General features: G+C 32.9%; 2 protein-coding genes across 2 annotated transcripts; one reads left to right on the top strand and one right to left on the bottom strand.

Moving 5' to 3' along the window:
- Nucleotides 1-7494: 7494 nt before the first annotated feature.
- On the top strand, nucleotides 7495-12387 carry LOC139490138 (uncharacterized). Its single transcript, XM_071276992.1, has 2 exons — nucleotides 7495-8412; nucleotides 9063-12387. The coding sequence occupies exon 2, from the start codon at nucleotides 9065-9067 to the stop codon at nucleotides 11675-11677; it is 2613 nt and encodes an 870-aa protein (XP_071133093.1). The 5' UTR covers nucleotides 7495-8412; nucleotides 9063-9064; the 3' UTR covers nucleotides 11678-12387.
- A 67-nt stretch (nucleotides 12388-12454) lies between these two features.
- On the bottom strand, nucleotides 12455-19742 carry LOC139490148 (uncharacterized). The gene is made up of 2 exons (XM_071277002.1): nucleotides 17153-19742; nucleotides 12455-12545 (listed from the first exon to the last, which is right to left on the bottom strand). The coding sequence occupies exon 1, from the start codon at nucleotides 19736-19738 to the stop codon at nucleotides 18572-18574; it is 1167 nt and encodes a 388-aa protein (XP_071133103.1). The 5' UTR covers nucleotides 19739-19742; the 3' UTR covers nucleotides 12455-12545; nucleotides 17153-18571.
- Nucleotides 19743-20086: the final 344 nt, after the last annotated feature.

A 20086-nucleotide genomic window follows, 5' to 3' on the forward strand; every position in this document is an offset into this window, starting at 1 on the left:
GTTTCAATACGGCCATAAGCACTTTGTTTTGACAACTAGACCAAGTATAACCTTACATTTTTATTTAAGGTTCATGTGGACCCTATGGCTAAAATGGCCGTATTTTCACCTCAAAATTTACTCGGAGTACAGACAAACCTGCGCATCTGTAAAAAAAATTCAGGCATAGCATGCCCTAGATAAATGAATTTTAAATATGTTTTATGTTTTAGAAAAGTAAAAACTTACCAGGATTTTGCCGTGCACTTTTTTTCATTTCTCCAGAAGGTGCCAAAATAAACTAAGTTGGGAAACAGGTTTGAGAACTTCCCCACAGGTAAAAATTAAAGTGAGTATTTTTAATTGACATGGACATTAGATGGACAATAGATACCCGACAATAATTGGTTATTTAAACTGTGTACCTGAGTGGACCATATGAAGGTAAACTCAACTGTTTGTTAATTTTATCGTCTTCTGCAGAGACGAAAAAAAGTGTACGGCAAAATCCAGTTAAGTTATGAATTTTCTAAATCATACAATGCATTTGAATTCTATTTATCTAGGGTATGCCATGCCTTAAAACTTTTCCAGATGCACAGGTTTGCCTGTACTCAGAGAAAATTTTGAGGTGAAAATACGGTCATTTTAGCCATAGGGTCCACATGAACCTTAATTATGACATCAACATACTAGTACATACTTCCTTTATTTGAATGGTACATTCAACCTACGCCAACATTTTGAAATTCAATCAATTAACAACCAGTTTAAACTTAGCATTTAACCCTTTTTACTACGGGAGGGACATACGGGTGTTCCACTGGCTTACTGCGGGAAGGACGTACACATTTGTTGTGTAAAAAAATAAAACATTTTCGCTTATCAGTCTATGGAAGAAGCGAATCGATAAAAGCGTTTCTTATATGAAGTATTGATATTGTCTAATATGAAATTGTAAATATGCAGACAGTCCATGCGGAATAGGTTGTTTTCGGCAATGATAAATATGTTTTGTTAAGAAAATACCAACTTTAAAACATATTGTTCAAATACAAAAAACAATTAAGTCTAATTATATATTCAATAGTTAGTTAAAAGCAAAAGTTTATGTCATTGTAAAATTTGAAGTGCTGTGTTTTTCTTATGTTCACAAATAAACAAATGCCATAAATTCTAATATGAATGGGATACTTTTAAAATATGATAGGAGTATTTTTTAATGTCACTATTAGTAACATTGTATGTTAATAAGCAGTGTTAAGGTCACTGCTAAACGTCAAAATGTATTTGTTACTATTTTTCCAACGGGGAAAGTCTTTTATATTCAATAAGAACTGTTTTTTTTTTCTCTTGTCAACAAGTTTTTCAATGTTAAAAATAAATACATCTTCTGTTTGATAAATAAATCGACATTCACCTCAAAACACAACTAAACATTTGAACATACTTATTCAGAATGGATATAGTTATGATACTGTAGTCAGGTCATTAAAGATGGCATATTTTGGTATTAATATTGATTCACTCATAGGGTCTTTGCATCGGAAACAAACACATTTATTTTAAAACCAGTAGTTGGCATGATACGAGTTATGTTCTTCTCATATATTGTATAATTGTGCGATACCAAACCACTAACGGGAGGGATTGTGCTTAATTTTCATATGATGAAGACATAATCTTCAATCAGTTTAATTGAGGTCTGGAGCTGGCATCCCAGTGACTGCTAGTAGACCTTTTTTAATTTATGTATCATTGCCATTTTGCTTACTAGTTTCTTTTGTTAAATATTCTGACATCGGATTTGAACTTCTTTTGAGTTTTACTGTGCGTATAGCTGTGTGTATGTTTATTCTATTTTGACTAGAGGTATAGGGTAGTGTTGAGTGTTGAAATCTCACAAAACATGTTTAGTCCCGCCGCATTTTTGCGCCTGTACCAAGTCAGGAGTCTCTGGCCTTTTTTTTTTCATTATACGTGTTGGAGTTTAGTGTGACATTCATTCTCACTGAACTAATACACATTTTGTTTAGCGGCCAGCTTATGCCCGCCTCCGCGTGTGGAATTTTCTCGCTGTGTTGAAGACCTATTGGTGGCCTTGGGCTGTTTTCTGCCCTTTGGTCGGGTTGTTGTCTCTTTGACACATTCCCCATTTCCATTCTCAATTTTATTTTCATTCGTTGTATTTGAAGTTGTTTTATTCATAGTCTGAGTGTGGGCCGCTCAATTGGATTTTCATTACTTGTTTTAAGATTTATAAGAATGACAGATGGTATCTTCAAAATTCGGAACAACATTAATTGTACACAATTTCTTTGTCTTTGAGGATATTAACAGCATGACCTAAGATAGAATCAAATAAGTCGGTAGAATAATCACAATAACTACATTTGAATACCACCATAGCATCATCATTGAAAATAGAATTACTCGGTATAACCGATTGATCGAAAATAATGGACTTACCAGATTGTTAGCATTGTCAGCTATCGATAAGGAAAACAACATTTTTCGACATGATTAGTACATTTATGCGTTAATTTTGTTACAGGTACGAAATTTTTGTGATATTTTGTCTATGAATAAAGGCAACAGTAGTATACCGGTGTTCGAAATTCATAAATCGATTGAGAAAAAAACAAATCCGGGTTACAAACTAAAACGGAGAGAAACGCATCAAATATATGAGGAGAACTACGACACAACAGAAACACAACATTAAAATGTAACACACACAGAAACAAACTATAATATAACAATGGCCATTTTCCTAACTTGGTACAGGACATTTTAAGAAAAAAAATGGTGGTTTGAACCTGGTTTTGTGGCATGCCAAACCTCCCTATAACATTAAACCTGTCATGAACTGTAACTGTGAATTATGTTTTCGGTTTTCTTTACATACATTGTGACATGTTATCTTATTTATTTTATATGAGAAAACTATCGCAGTTATATAAGAAAAATATTGCATTCATAAATTTTTCATACTAAAAACACATCGCTGTTATATTAGAAAATATCGCATTCATATTATAAAATATAGCGGTATCCTTGAATAATAGGTGATACTGGTTAAGAAAACAATTGAAATCACCGAAATTGCATTCCACAAATTTTGCTACATTATATTGATTGAATGTGTATATTAATAAAATGACAAATCGTGCATTTATGTTTCATTTAATCAACTTATCGATTTCCTTGTATTAATACAGCTTGCTTATTATTACATAACATAATTCATTAAAGGTATACAGACAGACTTTTGTCGTGTTAAATGTTACTCTGATTTAGGAAGAATAAGACAAAATCTTCCTTTCTTCATACAAATGTAAAAATTCGTCTGAGATTTCTCACAATGCAACTCGTTCATATTAGACAATATCGCTATTTCATATAAGAAACGTTTTTATCGATTCCCTTCTTCCATAGACTGCTTATTCAATATTCTAAAAAAAAACTTCCTTCATTCATCGTTTACATTTCATATACTTGAATCATTATGTGGTTATTATTTTTCTTTCTCATCAAAACGTCATCATAACATCAAATACGAAATATATTATCAATGTCACCGGATATATGTATCCAATATATTTTGTTCCATTTATTTAACATTTTATGTTGTTAGTATTTTCAGTGTTATGTTTCACATTCATATCATAATTATCATATTCATATTTCATATTTATATTCCACTTGACGATTGGCGACAAATAGTTTTGCGCTGCGTAATTCGAAACAGACTATAGCTTTGGACGTACATACTGAATATTTAAATCACGGCACAAGTATTCAAATTAGTACTGTAGAAAGTGAATGCGATACTTTTTAATATTTAAATGATATATATTTATTTTCAAATGGCATGAGCTATGCATGAACTCAAAGCGCGGCAATACTAATCATATATATATAAGTACGTCTGAGTCAGTGACAACTCTACAACAGATTTATCCATCTGATCACCAGCAATGATGGTGATACATGGCTGTGTACATTATGTATATACATGTAACTCGTCTAAACATCAACCCAACAATGTTAGATCTGCAAATTTGCTTTCGCAAAATTTGTTATTCTTTCGCCGGGATTCGAACCCATGCTACTGAGATATCGTGACACCAAAACGCCTGCACTGTAGCCGTCCCGCTAGACCACACGACCACCTGGGCTTCACAATAATAAAGCTTTCGGTGGCCGTTTGTTACCTTTCCTCGTCAGTTTTGATCTAGCGTCGTACTACAGTACATGATATATAAGGCATGGAGATGTTATTGTTACAGATCAGCTCAATTATCTATAGTAAAGGATCCTACAAATTTTTCATTGCTGTTTTTCTGCCGATTGAGTCCAGATTGCATCCAGATCTTGTGAGGATTGCGAACCGTTTTTGCCGAAACTGTTCCGGAACAGTCCCGTTATTAATACGAAATTCGTCAATAATACACAAGTCAGAGTCCCGACAATTACTGAAATACAACTGAGACAAGACAAAGCCGTTTGCAATGCGATAGAGCGGACCTAAATAGGATAACATTCCGACAGTACCTGCTCATCCCGATTATGCCGACAGTTTTCGAACGGATAACTTCCGTCAGCGTCGGTTCACTGTCTGGTCACTGTCTGATCTCTGTCGGATTAAATTCGGTAGAATCGGGACGTAGTCGTAACATACTCGGTCGGATTTTACCTTGCGAAAGATACAAATTGGATTAGAAGCGGATTGAGAACGGGATAAATTCGCTTGGAGACTGTTGAATATCGACGCTTTCTGGACAATATCTGATTGTTGTCGTGATAAAATTATTAGTTTTTCAAATTTTAATTAAAGTTTGAATTTCATCCACGATTCACAGGATCTTGATCAGACTTTTGACAAATTGTAATCGGGAATGGTCCTGTCAAGGACGGCAGTAAAATCGTGAATGTGTGACCCCAGCTTAACGTCGAAGATGGTGCGATAAAGCAACACTTGTATAATACCGAAACTGAGTGGAAATTTAACCCGCCCCATGCTTCTCACTTCGGAGGGGTATGGGAAAGAATGATTGGAACAATTAGACGTGTTTTGAATTATATGTTATCCGAACACAAAACAGATTTTTAACTCATGACATACTTTGTACTTTCATGGCCGAAGTTTTGGCAATTTTAAACACACGACCACTTGTAGCTGTATCATCCGATCCAGACGGACCGTTCATTCTATCGCCAAACCAACTATTAACTCAGAAACTTCCAAATTCTTTCGAGGCGACTGATTTGGGAACATTTTCATTTAAAGACATGCTTAAATCAGAATGGAAAAGAGCGCAAGGGTTAGCCGACCAATTTTGGAAACGTTGGAGAACGCAATATCTCCAAACTTTACAATCTAAGAGAAAATGGCAGAACGTTGAGCCTAATATTAAGAATGTTGACATTGTTATTTTAAAAGATCTGACAACACAACGCAACAATTGGCCACTCGGCCTAGTTATTAACGCAATAAAAAGTGACGATGGACTTGGAAGGAAAGCCGAGATTAGAGTAACGAACGATGGTAAAACAACGCTTTACACGAGACCTATTGCCGAAATGGTCCTTCTCACAACTGAAGACTGACTGTTCATTCATACAACTTTTGGAAAAACTGTAAATGTCAATGACTGTAACGATTCATTAGTTTTTTGTTTTTTTTATAATAGTGACATAATGTAATGTCAGGTGGGGAGTGTACTGTACTCCATTTTTCGTAATCGTGGTTTCCATAAATACTTTTTTTATTATCTCCCTTTTACAATCTATTCTGAGACGCACATCACGTGAATTTATTCAGATGTCTGTTTAGCTTATTCTACCTTTAAAAATCTACCTTAATGTAAGTTTTTATATTTTTTATCTTCAATTATTCTTGTACTCATTTGGTAAACCGCGTATTTAGTGATTTTGCGTATTTCTATGTAGAAATTATAATCATGCGTAATATTTCCTTTGTTTGCTGAAAAATCTATGGAATGCCTAATTAACATTAATAAGGGTTATTTTTTTTTTCTTCATTTTTTTACCACACAACTCGATGTACGATGTTATAGAACAACATTTTATGGACTTGTACTTACTTGTGGTTATACTTACTGTCAGATCGAAGACAGCACAGTCTGACTCATTTGAATTGAAATAAAACAAAAACGTACTTTAATCAACCAAAACAGTTGATATTTAATGTAGATTTTTGGCAAAGGTCAAAATTTAGAACGTCACATTGACCTTTGACCTTGACCTCAATTTCAAGGTCATATGTCAGTGATGGCAAACACATCATATCATAAACAGTTTCTTTTGAATAACAATAACAAGCAAAATTCAAAATTGAGAACATGACCTTGACCTTTCACCTTGACCTCAATTTCCTTCAAATGGACCAAGGACTCTATATCAAAAGACTTTAGGCCTCTACGACTTATAATGTGTGAATTCATTCAACATATCGCCTATCTTAAATTTTCAAAGGGAAATAACTCCCATAAGATGTCTTCAGATCACTCCAGTCAAAATAAACCAAATCATTCTTAAGAGTAGACGAACAATGTGGTGAACACAGTTTGTTAAAATCTGTTACCGTTTTAGAGATATAGCGATAACAAGAAAAAGGGGACGCAGGGAAATAACTCCTATAAGAATAAGTGTTTGGTGACACAGGGTGAGTTTTGAAACCCCCATTACTGTACAACATCATTGGCCAAAAATCCATTTGATATGTTGTAAAACAAAAAAGCATCTCAGACGTCAGAATAAAAAAAAAATCAGAAGAAAAACAAAAGGTCTTTCCACGAAAAATGGAAAGACCTAAATAATAGAACAAAACTGTGTAGCAATCTGATGACTATTTACCATATGTTGTAATCAGAAACTCATTAATTCGCCGCTTCTTAAACTATGCAATCCAAACTTGTGTTTATTCAAACCAATACGAATCTGGAAGTTTGTTTTACCATTTAACAGGATATAATTAATTCAATCATACCCTTGTTTCCTCTTTTATGAAAATATATTTTACTCTGATCAATACACATTTGCTCATGTGTATCATAAAAAACAATATAATTTCTTTTTAAATAAGCTTACTGCAGCACGAGAAACATTCTTAAACGACATCGTAAAGAAACTCCTTATTCAAGTGAAAAAATCATGTTCAGAACTATATCTTGAAACAATAAACCTTTAAATAGCCTTTGTAATAGGCTTTAACGTGTTGATAGGTTTGATTGAAACATCTGCGATTATTTTCTAAACAAAAAGTAGATATCAACGTGTCTTAACATAGATTATATTTCAGCTAATATTATTATTCCATTAAATAGAATAAATTAAAATTTGATAAAGGAAAGACACGTTGATACCTTGTTATATCAAAACACCAATACATAAAAACGTCACAGTGCAGAAACTGCTGGATAAAATTCATTTCGAAACTCAAAATTCAAAATTTGCTGAAATAAAATGTGTGTTTACCACCTATTCTCAGAATAAGTGTCCACGCTTGTGAAATCCTTGTCGCTGATGCCCGAGGGGAGTATTACAGCATATATCTGTCAATTATTGTGATTTTTATACGAAGATATATATAATTTAATGATTTCAATCAATTTATTTGACTTGCCTACATTAGTTTAGTAAAATTTTAGTGTCGAAAGTACGCTAATTTCACCAAAAATGCATGTCGCCAGGCATAGGGCTATAATGAAACAACTGCCAAATAAAAACCAATCTATAGTTCTGAACAATGTAAAGTGTTTTCTTGTAGCATATTAACGTTACAACAAAGTGAAAAAAACAGTTCTCATTCAAATATATACATTTTTTCAATACACCTTTTTTTCTGATGTCGCCGAAAACTATGTAATCTACGTTGTTAAGCTTAAAATTTATACAATTTTACTACATATAGTATTTAACGAATGTTAACTAGACCAAACTTATTTTAAAAGTATTGCTGTTAAACATATGTACAAACTTTGTCTTGAAATTCATTGAAATATTTTTTTTTACATTTTATGAAACCGAAAACGAGCGTTGCTATAAGCTTGTAAGTTACGTTATAGCGATTACTAACATAAGTATGTGAATTAATGCTTATTGTTTGCCTTAAAAGGTACACCTTATTGTAAAGACCAATTAAATACCCGGTGTTTTAGATTTGAGGCTTTAGAACTTGCTGAAAAATTGAAAATAGATGGTGGTTGTAATTTACGTTTTGTAAATTACGTTACCTGCTATACAATATGACAATAAAACGCGACGTTAGTACGGAAATTTTGACGTTATTCTACCGCCAGTGGTTCTTTGTTTTCATATTTCGTCTGACGTCATATAAGGAAAGCGTCATTTGACCTTCAAGGTTTTTCAAAATATATGAATGTGGAATACTCAGCTTAAATTCAGGTAAGGAGTTTATATTGTCTTTCGTTGTGATTCAAGATTATATATAAAGTTAAATGCATATTTATCAAACCTTTTGTGATGCATTCATTAGAGGCTATAAGCATTTACAGCATGTATTTTCAATTTAAAAACACTAGAAAAATTGGTAATTTACGTGATCAGTAGTGTCCGAATGTTATGTTGTACAAATAAGGTACAAAGAAGTTAGCATCCCAAAAATTTATAAAAATAGACATAATTGTTCATGAATTTTGCAAACTTATTCCATTGTGTATCCAGATGTGTAAATATATTGCATATTTGCTCCTTTGAATCCCTGATAACGTAGCTTACTTATGGCTACAGAAAGGCTTATAATTTATAACATTTCTTTTGCTGTGTCAAGTCAAACATGTTTTGAAAGCATGTAAACAACAGCAAGGGTGTTTATCGTTATTTTAACGGCTTCATTGCTATTTAATTTCCAAGTATCCTCTCATTTAACGTGTGCAAAATGTTATAACGTAGACTACACAACTTGATAACGTAGATTACGCATTCTTATTAAGAGTATATCAAAGAATTTCTACCATCATTTCAGATAGCTGGCTTTATAATGCTGTAGTTAATTTGTGTTCTGTTGATTTAATCAAATTTTATTTTATTTTCAGAAATGGGAAAATCAAAGGCTGAAATTCAGAAAGCCTATAGAGAGCGAAAAAAACAGAAAGAAGGAGAAGCTTATCTTAAAAAAGAAAGAGAAAGAGTCAAAGGATACTATGTGCCAATAGAAGAAAAGCCACAAAGAAAGGCAAATGAAAGGCGTAAAAAGGTTCGTGAATGGGTTCGACAACATAGGCTAAAGAAAAAGAATCTTACCAAAACAGTAGCTAATAATTTGGAGCAAACCAAAACAGTAGCTAATAACTTGGAGCAATGTTCAGAAATATCATCATCATCAGATGTCACATCTACAGTTAACATTGTGACTGAACAATTGATAGTTAAGTTACCGTCACTGGCTACAAAGAAAAGAACCAGAGCTAGAGTAAATCGTGCCAACGCCAAACATAGAAGAACAATAGCAGACCTGACAGACAAAAATGAACTACTCAATAGAAAAATTAGGACCGTATCAAAGCGATATCAGAGATTAATAAACAGGGAAAAGAAAACACAAACTATCATAAGAAATCCTACTACATCATCCTCCTCCAGAAATAGCCCTTCTACATCAACATCAATTGCTCTGACACCTAGAAAAAGAACTATACAAGAAATCAGAGAAGAGGGTCTGACACCACATAAGGTTCCAAAAAAGATCCAGGAAAAACTACTCTTTGCAAATGTTATAACAGAAGAGATAGGGGCTGCTTGGAAATCAAATGGGTTGAAGGGAAAACACGTTTTGAAGAAAATTGTTAACGGAGAAATAATCAAGAAGTACAAGATGAAGAAAATGTTAGGCATCAAATCCGGAATAAGACGTCATCACTTCAAGGCCACAGTGTGTTCCAACAAATTGCTCTCTTTTCCTTTATTGAGGAAGCGTGTAGAATCAAGAGAAATACTTCGTGGAGACGTCGTCACATTCTTAGAAAGAGACGATAATAGCAGAATGATGCCTGGCAAAAACGATAAAAAGAAAACTGAAACCGGTCATATACAAAAAAGAGTTCTTAACGACAGCATGTTATTTTTGCATCTCAAATTCAAAACTGAGTCACCGAAGAAAATTTCACTTGCTACCTTCTGTCGTTTGAGACCAAAGCATATATGCCTGACCAAACATTTAAGTAGAAATAAATGCCTCTGCCAAAAGCACCAAAACATGGCGTTAGCCCTTAAGAACATGAAAACGTCAGGTGCCAACGTAACCATCAATCCCGATGAATTTGTAAGGCAGCTAAAAGACAAGCCACTCCCAGAGATACTCTCAGAAATTCGAAATGAAAATGTCAGGTATGAACAGTGGAAAAAGGTTGAGATGGCAGATGGCAAAAAAAGAACAAAAATTGTTGAGAGAGAGGAAACAAGGGACAGCTTCATTTCAATTGTACATACTCAAGTTCGTGATTTTCAAGAACACGTGTCAAGAGTTCGACTTCAATACCAAGCCTTAAACAATCTGAAAGAAAATTTACCGTGTGAAAATGTAATCGTGCAGATGGACTTTGCCGAAAACTTTTCATGTACTTCAGCCGATGAAGTTCAGAGTGCATATTGGAATTCGAGTGCTGTTACCCTACATCCAGTTGTTGTTTATTTCAAGAACGAACAGAAGGAACTTGAACATAAAAACTATGTCTTCGTTTCCGACGATCTTGGGCACAACATAGGATCTGTTTATACCATCATTCAAAAGCTTTTGTCTGAAATAAAGAATCATGTCAATAATCTGAAGGTTGTTCACTACTGGACAGATAGTCCAAGTTCACAATATCGTAACAAGACGGCCTTCTACATTGTGTCTGATCATAAAAATATATTTGGTGTCAATGCCATTTGGAACTATTTTGAAACCGGGCACGGAAAAGGGCCATGCGATGGCATTGGGGGAACATCAAAACGTACCGCAGACCTCGCCGTCAGACAAGGAAAAATAACAGTACAGGATGCACCTGAGTACTTTGAAAGAGTGCAAAAGCACCACACGAGTGCTAAATACATTTATTACAATTCAACAGAATGCACAGATAGCAGGTTAGAGATTTCAGAGTTCAACAAACACATAATTCCATTGAAGGGAACAATGCAGGTCCACTGTGTGGTTGGTGTATCTAAAGGTATAGTCAAGACGACCGTGACTTCCTGTTACTGTGAGGAATGTTTGATAGGTAATTTCCATGATTACTCAGAGTCAAACATATTGAAAGGAGAGAATGCTGGTCGTGTTGTAGTACCAGAAAAAGAGGCCAATATAAATCAAAATGAGCATGTTGAAACAGCTGAAGTCGAAGCTGACAGGATTGAGATACTCATCGCCGTCGACCAATTTGTTGCGGCAATATATGATAATGCATGGCACGTTGGAAAAATAACAGACATCGATGAAACTGATAAAGAATGTCAAGTTAATTTTTTGCGGCCAAGTCAAGGAAGGAATACTGGAAATCCTTTGTATAAATGGCCAAATCCAGAAGACAAAATATGGTTACAGGTCACAGACATATTGTGTAACATTAGAGAGCCCAATAAAGTTGGACGGAGTGGTCGAAGCTTTGAAATTGATCCTCAGGACTATAGAAATGCCTGTAGTTTGTTACAGTTAAGATCTAATACTTAAACAGATGCTTAAAAACTGAAAATCAAGAAAGAACGTTCTTTTTTTATAAAGTGTAATTTACGTTATATTTGTAAAACATTTACAGTTTAATGATAAAACACCCAAAATGTTGTTACAATATTTCTTTTTTCATACATTTTGAAAGAATTCAGGAAGAAGGATGAAACAATCCTGATTATGAGAGAATTTTTCTTTGTAAGATACGTTACAGTTTTGTGTAATTTACGTTATTGTTTCATTGTTGGCAATCCAAGTTTGTTATGAAAACATTTTAAAAAGATGTGTAGTAATTATTTTTTCATCAGATGAGAGGCAATACACAACATGTAGAGTGTTTGCATACACTGAGCATGTTTTTTAATACTGAAAATGTAAGCTGTCATATTATTGTCATGTTTTATACCAAATTTTTATCAGTTTATATTTCGATCCAATGTTTTTTTTTAATAGGAATTTTGAGGAGAAACTTTTACAGTTATTTGACTGTATTATTATCAGTTTATTTAGCCATTGAAAACTATTCAAGTTTACAAAATATGTTTGAACTATTCATTTGAATCTATGCATAAGTACCTGAAACGTAGATTACAGCATACTCTATACCCATATTTTGGCATTGTATTTTCTTTTTTATTTCTATTGGTTGAGATCTGCCGTTTTGCATTTTGATTTGTTGTATGCTTATGTTTGAAATAAAATATAAATATTGATGTTTGTTACAACTTTTTGAATTAGAAATTATTTTCCAACCGTGGACACTTATTCTGAGAATAGGTGTTACAATAGTAGTCATTCGATTAAGGATAATGCATAACCATGTTGGCAAATTTTGAACCATTGGCTAATCCCCAAACTATTTCCTTTGGATCTGCAAATAAAAAAAAAAGATAACTTCATACATATCCTCAATAAGTCAAACCTAATATTCTATATCAAAATTACACAAATCAACTTCTAGAAATGAAAGTCCGTCATGTCCTTGTACATATTTAATATTCTCGTCATATAACTGAATATTATGCGACGAAACTGCTTTTGTTTTGTTTTGATCCGAATCATAGTAAATCATAAATATGATTTTAGATTTCTCTACCTCCAGAAATCTGGTATAAAGATGCTAGAATCATGTGTAAAATTAATCACAACTTGACAAGTAGGCCAATGCAATGCTGATTTTTCATTTAGATTGATAATTATGTTGCTCAAATAAATACGAAGAGAAACAATCCAGTTCTTAGATACTGACCGATTATATGTAAATCAGTCGATAATGGATGTAGAAAACGTAAAAGTATTTTGAGAAAAAACAATATATTTATACTGAAATGCAGTCGACTTTAGCGTTTGATAGTTCATTGATAACATTCTGGCGTATCACAAACCAACAACTTGTTACGTCTCATTGCATTGGCCGAAATATTTAAATACAACAACAATGTAATAAGTGTGCACGTGAATTGACACAGGTGACCGACAGTGGAATTTACTATGTTACTACGAACGTAAAAACAATGATTTGTATAGTTTACAAACCTTTGGTCAAAAGAAATAAATAAATGTTTTATTAACTTCAAAATGTGGGGTCGAAATATTATACTGATAGTTATTAACTTCAAATAGTGGGGTCGAAATTGTTTTAAGTAATATTCTAAGTTCTTTGCATGCAGCAACTCAATTATCTTGTACCTACGGGGCGCCGAATGGGACTCTTGTGGTTTTGTACAAAATTCAATTCTGTCATAACAAAATCATTTTTGTCTTACAAAACTATGTGCTGCAGACTTGTTTTGTGAGAACTTCAATTTTGTGATGACAAAATTCATTTGTGTAGACAAAATTAATTTTTGTCATGACAAAATTCATTTTTGTAAACAAAATTCATATTTGTCATGACAAAAGTCAATTTTGTCTATAGTAAAAGGTATGCAAATATAAACATATTTGCATACAAAATTGACTTTTGTTACCTGATATGGAAATTAAATCACAAAAGTCAATTGTGTGAGGTAAGATTCAATTTTGTGAGACAAAATTGACTTTTGTGAGACAAAATTAACTTTTGTGAGACAAAATTGACTTTTGTGAGACAAAATTCAATTTTGTGAGACAAAATTCAATTTTGTTGAGACAAAAGTCAATTTTGTTAATTTTGTTGAGACAAAAGTCAATTCTGTCAATTTTGTTGAGACAAAAATCAATTTTGTTGAGACAAAAGTCAATTTTGTTAATTTTGTTGAGACAAAAGTCAATTTTGTTAATTTTGTTGAGACAAAAGTCAATTTTGTTAATTTTGTTGAGACAAAAGTCAATTTTGTCAATTTTGTTGAGACAAAAGTCAAATTTGTGACGATAAAATTCATTTTTGTGACGACAAATTTCAATTTTGTAACAACAAAATTGACTTTTATGAGACAAAATTGACTTTAGTGAGACAAAATTGACTTTCGTGAGACAAACATCAATTTTGTTGAGACAAAATTCAATTTTGTCAATTTTGTTGAGACAAAAGTCAATTTTGTCAATTTTGTTGAGACAAAATTCATTTTTGTCAATTTTGTGTAACAAAAGTCGATTTTGTATGCAAATTAGTTCACAGAAACCAAACTAAACTAATTTGAATACAAAATTTTTCAAATTAGGTAACAAAATTCAAGTCTGTGTAACAAAAATGAATTTTGTCATGACAAAAGTGACTTTTGTCCGCTGATAGATAATTTTGTATGACAAAATTTTAAATTTGTAGTATGATACAAATTTTGTTAAACTGAACTTATTTTTGTTGAACAAAAGTCACTTTTGTCCGTACAAAATTGAATTTTGAGTACAAAACCACAAGAGTCCCATTCGGCGCCCCGTATTACCCGGCATGATGAGAAATATAAGGATAAAATAAAATACATGTGCCGCTTTTATACGGATGAATATATGAACCACTTTTAATTTCTTTCATACTGACGATAGGTTATAATCCTAACAATGTCGTAGTCACTTATAATAAGTATCTCATAATAATGATCCATTACAATCATTAATCAGTGGTTGCACTGACATTCCTCTTTTATTATTTTCATGCTATAAAACATACACACAGTACAAAAATGTAGCTATAAGCGTACCATAAACGGAGGAAATTGTCCCCCAAAGATAGAAACAAAATAACTTTAATCGTATCATTGGTGCACCTGAATGAATTCAGTGAAGGCATTTTGTTGTAATAAATTGAAATGTTACATCGGCGAAGATTATTTCTTATGCATGTGTGGAACTAAATAATAAATTAATACTTGTGAGAAATCGTAGTTTATAAGGAACAATTCTCTTGTTTGAATTCGGGGCCTTTTATAGCTGACTATGCGGTATGGGCTTTGCTCATTATTGAAAGCCGTAAGGTGACCTATGGTTGATAATTTCTGTGTCATTTTGGTCTCCTGTGGATAGTTGTCTCATTGGCAATCATACCACATCTTCTTTTTTTTTTAAATATAAATGTACTGTTTTCGATTTTAAATGGATGAACATTTATCTTTCAATTTTATACTGTAAGAATAGAGCTGCATAACATTGTTGAACTTTCCGCTAAAGTATATGTAGTATGTATTCGTCTTTAAAATGAAATACAAAACGAAACGTGTATGATAAACTGATAAACAAAATATCAAGAAATTAAGGATGACTAAATGCATGCACAAGAAGAAACTCACCTTTCTATCGATACATTTGATGATTTAATGAATAAACACTTTTTTAAAAACTGTTTGTGTCTGTCTATTTACATAGATATAGGAGGATGTGGTGTGAATGCCAATGAGACAACTCCCCATCCAAATAACAATTTATAAAAGTAAACCATGATAGGTCAATGTACGGCCTTCAACACGGAGCCACTGAACAACAAGCTATAAAGGTCCCCAAAATTACTAGTGTAAAACCATCTAAACGGGAAAACCAACGGTCTATAAATATTAATCTTTCAGTCAGTTTAATTGAAGTCTGGAGCTGGCATGTCAGTTAACTGCTAGTAGTCTGTTGTTATTTATGTATTATTGTCATTTTGTTTATTTTCTTTGGTTACATCTTCTGACATCAGACTCGGACTTCTCTTGAACTGAATTTTAATGTGCGTATTGTTATGCGTTTACTTTTCTACATTGGTTAGAGGTATAGGGGGAGGGTTGAGATCTCACAAACATGTTTAACCCCGCCGCATTTTTGCGCCTGTCCCAAGTCATGAGCCTCTGGCCTTTGTTAGTCTTGTATTATTTTAATTTTAGTTTCTTGTGTACAATTTGGAAATTAGTATGGCGTTCGTTATCACTGGACTAGTATATATTTGTTCAGGGGCCAGCTGAAGGACGCCTCCGGGTGCGGGAATTTCTCGCTACATTGAAGACCTGTTGGTGACCCTCTGCTGTTGTTTTTTATTTGGTCGGGTTGTTGTCTCTTTGACACATTCCCCATTTCCATTCTCAATTTTATTACAATATATAATTTACGTTCGTTTTTCAACCGAGAATAGCAAAACCTAATGAAGTATATCGTTGGAGTTTATAAACTACATTTAATCATCCCCTGTGCCATGATTGGCCATCTCCGTTTTTTCTTAACAAAGCATGGTTGGTTACATGTTATGAATTTACTTACAATTTCGGGATTTTTTTTTCTTCAAGTAAACGGAATCAGAAAAAAATCGCTATCCTATGTCGAATACATAAAACTTGGAAAAGAATATGAAGTGTTTGTAGAAAAGTACGGTTTCGTTTTTCAAGTACAACGTTAATTCATCGAGTCCATTGAGTAAAAGAAAATGCAGGATAAGCAAGGGGGGGGGGGGATAAATGTAAAAATATGTGAATTGAGTTTTTTTTTTATCCTACATTGAACTTTTGATGTCGTCCTTTGATCTAGAGGAGACATTTAAATTGAATATTTAGATGTGAAAACTGTTAAGATTTTAAAGTTTAAACTTTACTACCAATTGCAGAAAACTATAAAACCAATGAATTTCACATGCACATTTATAAAAGCTAGAATTGTGATTGGAATCATGTATGAGAATATGTCGATAGAAGGTTTAAACGACCTTGACCAGATACGTGAATATTAATCAGTCCATTCAACGTTATAGTATGTGTGTTCTATTTTCGAAGATGTGAGGTCGAAGGTTTGAATTGACCAATGGAAACGATCGTTCCTTAGAGAGTTAATCTAATAAAGTTTGTTTGACTGATTATGTCGCACTACCTTTCGCTAAGCTAAGCCGCATATGAGTATATTTATTTAATAAACATATATTTAAACCATCTTAAGTTTTTTTTAAACAGATTTTACAGTATGTAAGATAAAATATGTATCATATGCCTGCCAAAACAATTTTCAAAAAAAACATTTTTTTTTTTTTCAAATACCATTTAACTTAAATAAGTTGATCATTAGACTTAATTTCACGATTGTTAATAAACTCACAGAGATACTTACATGTTACCTCATTTGTTGTATTGTCTTGAAGAGTCTGTTCTGTACTTTGACTTTTCCTGTTCCTTAAGAACAGTGCTGACTGTTGCGTGAATGAACAGAACCTCTGGTGATATGTCTTGGTCGATAAAAGTAAACGTTTTCCCCAGAGCTGTTCTATGAGTGCCATAAAAGCCATTGTTTTGACCAATCCGAAGGGGAAAAATCGTATTGCATTTATTTCTATATTCTGTAAAAATGATGCTAAGCCGGCAATATTGTTTTGAGATATTACTATTATAAATCAACTAGCCACAGCAGAACACAAATTAGCTGTTTCTTTTTTTAACATCAGGCAAAGGACTATCGGGTATTCGTTGACTGTTCCATTAATGTGTATCACCAATTTTGTGTGATTTGTTCTTTTTCCGAAACGTTTTATTCTTATTGTCTAAACTTCATCGCATGTACGTATGATTCAGAAGTATTTCGCTATCTTTAACATTATCTTAGATCATTTTGTATTAAATATAGTCATATACTGCAATTTTCCTGAACACAAAACGGACATCGGAAAGATTGATCAAATTGACTATTTTTTCAAGAGTATTTATCAAAACAGTTATCATACAACGACACTGCACCATGAGCTATACCTTTAGTAATGATACCTTTTCCGTGTTATTTAATTGTCTCAAATCATCAAGAACAGAAACTGAATTGAACACCATAAACGTTTCATCAACTGTATACAATCGGAAAAACTTTGAATCGTCACAACTGCGAGCAATTTCACTTCTGATACATTTATATTCCAAACTGTATATTGTTCTTTCACATCTGACATCTGTTCAAACCGCAATTATTTTTCGTGACCTATGCATCATACAAAGTACTTTTTAGAACCAGTTGAACTAGTTCTTATTTATATCTATATAAAACTCATACAAATAACAAACGGGAAAAACGAAATTTCAAACAAAATGAAACATGTCGTAAGGTTTTCTTATTTTAATACCGAGCTCGTATTTTCCCAGTCATTTCGTTATTCGTATTCGGGGTCGGATAAGAGTCATACACTTGTTATTTCCTTCATTTAGCAGTAAAAGCATAGACTGACTGGTCTTTTTATAGATAAATTAAGGAGTGCTCTAGTATAAAGCAGCATTTATATACAGATCGCAATTATATGTTCAATTCCTTATAATGCAATCGGACCTTCAAAACATTCATTCATCCATCTATCAATATACATGAACAACACATGTATTTGTTCTGTTCATTTGATTATAGTGTGCATCGAATTCGGTAGTCTCGTGCAGCGTTTACCTTTATATTGTGTATCAACACACATGTAAGAAGAAATGATTTTCGACGGAAGGCAATAAACTATTATTACACATGTTACACTGGATGACAGAGTAAATAATTCTTGTTTGTTTTTTAATCTATATCATTTATTCTATCAATTTCGTTAAACCCATGTGTTCTTTCACAACTAAACATATCATCGGTGGGCAAAATTTCCTTATAACCATCTTTTCCATAAGCAACCCAGTTAAACTGTAAATATGCTACAGAATTAGCATATCTATGTTTAACTACCTTGCCCTTAAACGAATGAAAATAGCCATGGTTGCTAGGTGGTATATCCCAATCGCTTCTGTGACCTCCGCCTCCACCATATGGGCCAAATTTACGGTCCATATTTGTAAAGAAAATTATACTGTCAATAAACATACCATGCCATGTTAGTATCTTAGTCACAACTTCTTCCTCGTAAAGAGTGAATTCGTGTTCGTTTACAAGATCATGTATAGCAGGTTTTGTGCCATGAACTAGACGTTCACCACTTTTGTAATGAATATGTAATCCACCTAAAAGATCAATACCATCCCATTTTACGATCCATACTCCAATTGTAATAGGTCGGTCATCTATCTCAATCAAGTCCGAATCATTAAAACAATTGACAATTCCAAATCTATATTCTTCCAAATACATTTTTGGAATGGAAGCATACTCTTGATAGGGAACTAGAGTTCTTTCGGATTTGGAATACTTTCTACTAAGCGGTGTTTGCGTTCGTTGTGTTGTGCATATGCGTGCTTTAAAAGCATGAAAGACTGTATATTCATTTGTTATACTTTCTAACATATTTGAAGGTATATCAGAAAGACGGATGACGCTTAATAAGTCCTCTACTAATTCGTCATTTTCCATGTTGTTAGCAGATAAATATTTACCTAATGAAGCAAATATACATGCTTCATAATTTTCAATTGGTATTCCATGTTTAAAAACAGTCAATTTTTCATTATTCAACAAAAATTTAAAGTCTTTATGTGATAATTCATGAAACAATCCATTTTCAACTGCAAACTGGAAGTTCTCTGATATGCATTCTAATACCGCATCAGACAGTTTGTCAAGAGAAAAATGTTTTAGGAATGAACATGATGAAATGAGACTAACTGCTTTAGATATGGTGAGATTCGATATAATAACGTTTTGACATTGTATTAGAAGTGGTGGAACATCACAGTCATGTTTTGCTTCTTCCAACTGAACGTCAAAGTTGCTGACAATGTTTGTGTCTGTTGATTCCATTTAGCTGTTCTTAAAACAAGAGAGAAAAATCTTACGTTAGTCCAAACATAGTGTTGCTAATGTATTTAATCATTGATATTTCATGTGTCTCAATGATACATATAGAAATACAAAAAATGGACAAAAGCATCGAATACACTGTTCCTCTATTTCGGTTCAATGACAAACAAAACAGTTTTCATCTTAACTGTAGTTTTTTAAAATGTTTATAAATTAAAAATGTTTTAATTTTATCTTAAAACTTACTTCTCATCCAAAATGGGTTTTTTTTCATAAAAAGTATAAACTTTAGGTGTCAGACCACCAATTACTCCCTCCAATTTAGAACAAAATAGTGCTTTTGATGTC

This window comes from Mytilus edulis, chromosome 1 (assembly GCF_963676685.1).
Source record: "Mytilus edulis chromosome 1, xbMytEdul2.2, whole genome shotgun sequence".
Classification (NCBI taxonomy): domain Eukaryota; kingdom Metazoa; phylum Mollusca; class Bivalvia; order Mytilida; family Mytilidae; genus Mytilus; species Mytilus edulis.